At 40.1% G+C, this 8,295-nt stretch overlaps 1 protein-coding gene across 1 annotated transcript; it reads left to right on the forward strand.

Annotated features, from left to right (window-relative positions):
- The first annotated feature begins 30 nt into the window (after positions 1–30).
- hey1 (hes-related family bHLH transcription factor with YRPW motif 1) lies at positions 31–3,435 on the forward strand. The gene is made up of 5 exons (XM_061908504.1): positions 31–266; positions 353–428; positions 495–578; positions 658–739; positions 2,322–3,435. Exons 1-5 carry the CDS (start codon positions 88–90, stop codon positions 2,912–2,914), a joined length of 1,014 nt encoding a protein of 337 aa, XP_061764488.1. The 5' UTR covers positions 31–87; the 3' UTR covers positions 2,915–3,435.
- Positions 3,436–8,295: the final 4,860 nt, after the last annotated feature.

An 8,295-nucleotide genomic window follows, 5' to 3' on the forward strand; every position in this document is an offset into this window, starting at 1 on the left:
GCTGGTGTCAACCGCGCTGTCAATCAAACTCTTCCCCGCCCCGTGATTGGCTGCCCGGCTCCCTCGGCCCCGCCCCCCTGCGTTGAAATGACACCGTGGGAAAGGCGAGCGCGTCAAAGCCGAGCAAACTTTTTGGCGGCGCGCATCAGCGAAGTGACGGAGGAAGGATTATTGTCAGACATGAAGAGGAATCACGACTTCAGCTCGTCGGACAGCGAGCTGGACGACGCCATCGAGGTGGAGAGGGAGAGCGCAGATGAGAATGGGTGCGTTTGTTTGCCGCATCTGTGCACTCCTTCCTCCGTGTGGAGTCAACTTGACAGTAACGTCGAGTTATTGCCTTTTCTTGCAGGAATATTCGCTCCCCTCTGGGCTCCATGTCGCCTACCACTTCCACTCAGGTGCAGGCGAGGAAGAGACGACGAGGAGTAAGTCAAGCATTCCAGCTGGAAATGTCATCTTTGCTTAATGAAACTCTACTCTTTCATGTTAAGATCATTGAGAAACGTCGTCGTGACAGAATCAACAACAGCCTCAGTGAGCTGCGCAGACTTGTGCCCAGCGCCTTTGAGAAGCAGGTACATGCTTTAGTAAAACATAATAATCATATTTTATTTATTTATTTTATTGATTAATGCATCGCTGCGTTCTTTTAAGGGTTCTGCCAAGTTGGAAAAAGCGGAGATTTTGCAGATGACTGTGGACCACCTGAAGATGCTTCATGCTGCTGGAGGCAAAGGTGAGGAAACTTATTTTTACTCCTTAGAGCATTATTGTTTATGTTTATTTATGTCATCATGGGTGATTTAACTAGATGTAATGTTAAAAGTATGTGTGACAATTGAAAGAGAATTCATTTTTAAAACTGCTGTGTAATAAATTAGCTTAAAGGGACACACAAAAGTGAGGAATGATACTGCCTGTTTGAGCAGGCACGCACACACAAACCCCATTTTTATTACAATTTTGTTTTCAAGTGAAATTATTTTTAGATTTTTTAAAATCAGGTTTAGATTTAATTTGATGCATTTTTTAATACAATTCTGTTTTTAAGTTAATTTATTTTTACAATTGTTTAATCAAGTTTAAATTTAATTTGATGCATTTTGTTTTTAAGTGAAAGTTTTTTTAGATTTTTTAAATCAAGTTTAAATATGATTTGATGCATTTTTATTACAATTTTGTTTTTAAGTTAAATTATTTTCAGATTTTTTTAAAAAATCAGGTTTAAATTTAATTTGATGCATTTTTTATTACAATTGTGTTTTTAAGTTAAATTATTTTTAGAGGTTTTTAAATCAAGTTTAAATTTCATTTGATGCATGTTCTACTAATTTTAGATGTTTTTAAATCAAGTTTAAATTTAATTTGATGCATGTTCTACTAAAGGTGCACAAGAAACAAAGTCATTGATTGTAATTAACACCTAAATATCTTCCTGGCACATTTACGGGAGGGGATTTGATCCCAGAATGTCAGCACTAAAGCTGTGCACCGTGGGGAACGTTGGGAATGTGAGGGAAATATTCAATTTTATTTAAATCTGTGATGGAGCCGGAAGGGGCTAGTGTGCAGTGAGACTTCATATGAAGCGCCCTGTTATTCTTTAACTGACATTTTTTTATGCTTATTCACGAAGAACAGCCCCACCTTACGGCGCCTGATCGGCTTTTTTGGAAGGGGCAGCCAAAAATGAAAATGTCAAATGTAATTCACATCAACTAATTCAGTCATTTTACGTTAAGAATTTACATTGACTGATTTTTTTACTTTTTTAAATGTGTCCATCAGATGGTGCTATTTTTTCTTATTATTACTTCTGTTTTATCAATTTTTCTTTTTATAGGATAAAAAAATGTACAATATATTTCAAAGTCCATATTTTTATTTCAATCAGAAGACTTTTGAAAGACGATTTTAAATGAAAAAATATACACATTTGATATTTTTAATGCACTTTTTGGAGCGCTGACTAATTTTGCCTTGAGGACTTCCAGTGTGACTTTGGTTTTGATCTGACACACAAAAAATACAATTCATGTTGATGCCAATAAATGTCAAATATCAGGGTCTAACAATCAAATATTCCTTCAAATGTATGTAATGGAAAGTCATAAAGTTTTCAAACAAAACTTGAGTTTTTAAAAGCTTCATAGTAAAAAATCCACAAAAAACCTGATGCGTATTTGTCGGACTCCAGTATTTTAAAAGTGTCTCTTTTAAAGGGAAAAATATAAACATGGCGTTTGTATTGCACTTTTTGGTCATTAGAGTAAAAAAGTCCACTTCCTCGGCCCCCCTCCCCTCCTGCCCCTTTTCAGGGTTCTTTGACGCCCACGCCCTGGCCATGGATTACCGCGGTTTGGGTTTCAGGGAGTGCCTGGCGGAGGCGGCCCGCTATCTCAGCATCATGGAGGGTCTGGACAACACCGACCCCCTGAGGATCCGCCTGGTGTCGCACCTCAACAGCTACGCCAGCCAGCGCGAGGCGGGCCTCAACCACCTATCCTGGGGTTCTGCCTTCGGGTCGCCGCCCGCCCACCTGACCCACCCGCTCCTCCTGCGCCAGCAGGCCGCCCCCCTCGCCCCGCCTCGGAGCGTCAGCAGCAGCCCCCTGTCGTCGTCCTCTTCCTCCTCGTCCCCTGCAGAGACACACCCCGCGGGTCGGCGCAGCACAAGCGGAACCCCTCACTCGGACCAAGCACCTGTGCGCGCCCCGTCCACGGCCCCCGCCCCCGTTCTCCACCCGACCAAGCTCTCTCCTCCCCTCCTTTCATCCATTTCCGCGTTCCCTTTCCCATTCGGTGCCTTCCCGCTCATCTCCCCCGTCGCTGCCCTAAGCCCCCCGGCCCCGACGACACCCACTGTGGGCAAACCATACAGACCCTGGGGGATGGAGATCGGAGCTTTTTGACTGGCACTCGCGCAATCCATGTAGAGACTCGCAAAGCCCAGCTAAAAAAAAAAAAAAATGCTATTTTTTTTCGTATTTTCTTGTGTTTTTATGAGGAGAGGGCGCTGCCCTTTAAGAAGAGTGATTTATCCTGTCCATTGATGCCCACCTGCCCCCACTTGTCTTCTTTAAAGGACTTGTGAGACGATCAGGAATGACTTTTCCAGATGGTCAAGCGGTCGTGTGTCAAGTCCCTCCCCCCACCCACCCAAAACCACCATCCCACCCTTTTGTTTTCCCTTTCAGCTGGTAAGCCCCCCACCCCCACCCCAGACCTAGCCTTGCACTGAGAAGAGGTCCTCCTTTGACAGCAGTTTATAGGGTGGAATAAACACAAACCAGGTGTTGCGTTAGCGCCGACACAACGCACACAAACAACCAAAAACCACCTGTAAAGATACTATCTAGTTTGTACATTCTAGCATCATCTCTTGCTACAGGTGCTTCACGACATCTTCCCTCAATAAACAATCTCCGATAAATCTTCTGTGTGATCTTGTTTGCCATCAGAAGACAACAAGGCGACAGTCTCTCTCTCTCTGTCTCTCTCTCTAGTGTCCAAACAGGAAGCCATTAACAAGGAGGGGATATCCTGAACAATAGCAGCCCCCACTGTGCAACTACCGCGTGGGAACAAGCTAAGAAAGAAAATGATAAGAGAAAAAACAGCCACCAGATTTTATACACTTGCACAACTACTAAACATTTCAATCACATTAAAGAAATACGCCCTTTAAATTTGAGCTTTTTTGTTTTATTTTCATCCTTAATTAAATCGTGTTACTCTGTACTTGGACTGTAGTGACGCAATAAAAATGAGTAAGACATCCAGGTAAATACACATGCGCAGAGTCGTGTATAAACTACTGTATCACTACTCTGCACATGAGGCTTTTTGTTGCCCTCATGCGGCCAAAAGTAGTACTGCATTGATGGCGCCCAACACAACTCATGGTAGTAGAATGTATACTTTCCGGTGATTTGCGGGTAATTAAACAAATACTCTACACACACAAAATAATTGTGATGATGTCGTGTTTTTTTTTTTTAGGATAAAGTGCATTTTAGGGAAAAAAATAACAAAACCCGTCTTTTTATTTTTTTTAGAATAAACAGCCTACTGAAACCCACCACTACCCACCACGCAGTCTGATAGTTTATATATCAATGATGAAATATTAACATTGCAACACATGCCAATACGGCCTTTTTAGTTTACTAAATTGCAATTTTAAATTTCCCGGAAGTTTCTTGTTGAAAACGTCGCGGAATGATGACGTGTACGCGTGATGTCACGGGCTGTTAGAAAATATTAGCGCTGCGCACACACACAGCTAAAAGTCGTCTGCTTTAACCGCATGATTACACAGTATTTTGGACATCTGTGTTGCTGAATCTTTTACAATTTGTTCAAATAATAATGGAGAAGTCAAAGTAGAAAAATGGAGTTGGGAAGCTTTAGCCTTTAGCCACACAAACACACGGTGATTCCTTGTTTAAAATTCCCGGAGGTGAAACTTTACTATGGATCAGAGCGGTCAAGCGAACATGGATCCCGACCACTTGTCAACCAGCAGCTTTAGGTGAGAAAATTGTGGTAAAAAGTCGCCTCTTACTGGAGATCAGCTGAGCTTGTGCCGTCTGTACAGCTGCCGTCGACTTCCATCAGACACTGGCATCAACACACCCGTGGATACACCCTTCCGACTATCAGCTACTATTAAACTCACTAAAACACTAGCAACACAATAGAAAGATAAGGGATTTCCCAGAATTATTCTAGTAAATGAGTGTAAAAACATCTGAATCCATCCCAATGCAATCGCGTTTTTTTTTAACTTAATTTTTTATTTATTTTTTTTCTAGTCGGACGCTATCAACATCCTCAAACACGACTCTTTCATCCACGCTCAAATTAATGGAGAAATTGTCGTTTTCTCTGTCCGAATAGCACTTTTTGTTGGAGGCTCCCATTAAAAACAATGTGAGGATGTGAGGAGCCATCAACGGGTGACGTCATTGTCTGCGACTTCCGGTAAAGGCAGGGCTTTTTTGTCAGCACCAAAAGTTGCGAACTTTATCGTGGATGTTCTCTACTAAATCCTTTCAGCAAAAATATGGCAATGTCGCAAAATGATCAATTATGTCACATAGAATGGACCTGCTACCCCCGTTAAAATAAGAAAATCTAATTTCAGTAGGCCTTTAAGATCATATGCTAAATAAGGGGTAACTGAGATATTGTCAACGTTACAGTTGTATTTGAAAAGTAAAGAAGTAATGTTTTATTATTATTATTATTATTATTATTATCATTAAACATCATTACTCTCACTAGGCTCCAGCCTCCCTGCAACCCCGAAAGGGACAAGCGGTAGAAATGGATGAATGGAACAGATGTAGGTTTTACACGTTAATGCCAGTAGAGGGCGTCTCGAGACCAAGGTGTCAGATTGTTCTAGAAGCCAGCGACACCTGTTGAGAGACGAGGAAATAAAAGCTGGACAAAATCTTTCTCTGTCGTTTTTAACTTGGAATAACGTACCAAACATTTATGTAAAACATAACGGTAGGATGTATGTTTTTTTTTTTTTTTTTTTTTTTTTTAACAAATACTTCTAATCTAATGTTATTACTCGACGACGGACCGGAGCCCAGCGTTGCGTTTACATCATATGGGATTTTTGTTTCCACCATGTTAAAACAACGTAACTTTCTGCAATTTTTCCGTTTTAGCTTTTCAGTGTGACCCTCGTTTTGATGGGTCTGGGGACTTTAATTGATACAGTACATAACTGATTGTAATACATAACTGACTAAATGACGGAAATGTAAAATGTGACCCCGATTTGTTTACAATGTTGCATTTATGTTCGTGTGAGATATTTTACTTTCCCATTTTAAAATGACACCATCATTTTTGTAACGTTTTGCCATTTTTCCATTTTAGCTTTTCAGTGTACGTGACTCTTACACTCATGTTGATGGTTTTGTGAACCTGTAATGATACATATAATAAATGACATTAATAAGTATAATTTTAGTCAACTTTGTTTTACAATTGTTTTTTTACACATCTGCGGTGAGGTGGTGACTTGTCCAGGGTGTAAACCGCCTTCCGCCGATTGTAGCTGAGATAGACACCAGCGCCCCCCTGATCCCAAAGGGAATAAGCGCTAGAAAATGGATGGATGGATGGATGTTTTACACATATTTATAAAACTACAGGCGAGCTAGACACTGTGTTGCGTTTCTGATCATGTGGGAATTTTGACTTCACCATGTTTCTCAATTTGTGTAATTTAGTTTTTCAGTGTGACCAATACACTCAGTTTGATGGATGGTGACGTCTATTGATACTTAATTGATCATCAAGACAGAAAAGGTAACATTTTTGCCGATATTGTTATTACTCGAAGAGGTTGTTGAGATTAGTTTGGGCACATTGTTGCGTTCATGTGGGATTTTGGATTTTTTCATTTTAGCCTTTAGTGGGACTCTTTTTGATGGTTCGGGGGACCTCTATTGATACTTAATTGATCTGAAATGTTAGAAAAAATAAAATTTCAGCCCATTTTGTTTTCAAATAGTACTCTACAATTACAGGATATTTGGGGCACAGTGTTGCGTTTAAGTTCATGTAGGACATCTGACTTTTCCAGGTAAAAACTGCTATATAATTATTGCAACTTTCTGCAATTTTTCAGTTTTTAAGTATGAGATTACAACTCATTTGATGGTGTAGCGCATTCAATTTGGTTTCCAAACCATTTTTGCACCACAGACCGGTTTAATGTAGGCATTATTTTCAGGGACCGGCTTTCCACTTGTGCCAGATAAATACAGCAAAAATGAGTGCATGAAAAGTACAACTCACTATAACGCTGAATTAGTGGGAGCCCTGGCCTTGTTTCTTTGCAATGAGATGCAGATGGAAATCAGCCTTTGACTAAAATCTGTCACATTTATATTTTATTTGTTTATTAATGTGCATAGTGGGCAGCATGGTGAAAGAGGGGTTAGTGCGTCTGCCTCACAATACTAAGGTCCTGAGTAGTCTTGGGTTCAATCCCGGGCTTGGGATCTTTCTGTGTGGCGTTTGTATGTCCTCCCCGTGACTGCGTGGGTTCCCTCCGGGTACTCCGGCTTCCTCCCACTTCCAAAGACATGCACCTGGGGATAGGTTGATTGGCAACACTAAATTGGCCCTAGTGTGTGAATGTGAGTGTGAATGTTGTCTGTCTATCTGTGTTGGCCCTGCGATGAGGTGGCGACTTGTCCAGGGTGTACCCCGCCTTCCGCCCGATTGTAGCTGAGATAGGCACCAGCGCCCCCCACGACCCCAAAGGGAATAAGCGGTAGAAAATGGATGGATGGATGTGCATTGTATCATGTATCAAAGCTATAACAAATTTAACAAATGGCAACTTACTATGAGGAGTTTTATTGTACATCCATAAACAGTGGGACAGGCGAAAGTTAAGTCGGCGAAAATGCAGTCGTTTATGAATTATTTAATGTTTCTCTGCGGCCTGGAAGCAAATGTGTCTTTTGATTGAATGATTGATTGATTTAAACTTTTATTAGTAGGTTGCACAGTGCAGTACATATTCCGTACAATTGACCACTAAATGGTAACAACCCAATAAGTTTTTCAACTTGTTTACGGGGTCCACGTAAATCAATTCATGGTAATTTAATTTCATTTTAATTTCATTTCATTTTTATTTTGTTTGGAGTTGTGTTTGTCTTTACCTGTGTTAATCACGGACCAGTACCGGTCCTTAGAGCGGTGGTTGGGGACCACTGGTTCAGGGGTCCTCTATTGCAGTGGTTCTCAAATGGGGGTACTAGAAGGTATGCCAAGGAGTACGTGAGATTTTTTTAAATATTCTAAAAATGGTAACAATCAACCCAAATCCTTTATAAATATATTTATTGAATAATACTTCAACAAAATATGAATGTAAGTTCATAAACTGTGAAAAGAAATGCAAGAATGCGATATTCAGTGTTGACACCTAGATTTATTGTGGACATGTTCCATAAATATTGATGTTAAAGATTTCTTTTTTTGTGAAGAAATGTTTAGAATTAAGTTCATGAATCCAGATAGATATCTATTACAATCCCTAAAGAGGGCACTTTAAGTTGATGATTACTTCTATGTGTAGAAATCTTTATTTATAATCGAATTACTTGTTTATTTTTCAACAAGTTTTTAGTTATTTTTATATCTTTTTTCCAAATAGTTCAAGAAAGACCACTACAAATGAGCAATATTTTGCACTGTAATACAATTTAATAAATCAAAAACTGATGACATAGTGCTATATTTTACT

Source organism: Nerophis ophidion, linkage group LG08 (genome assembly GCF_033978795.1).
Source record: "Nerophis ophidion isolate RoL-2023_Sa linkage group LG08, RoL_Noph_v1.0, whole genome shotgun sequence".
Classification (NCBI taxonomy): Eukaryota; Metazoa; Chordata; class Actinopteri; order Syngnathiformes; family Syngnathidae; genus Nerophis; species Nerophis ophidion.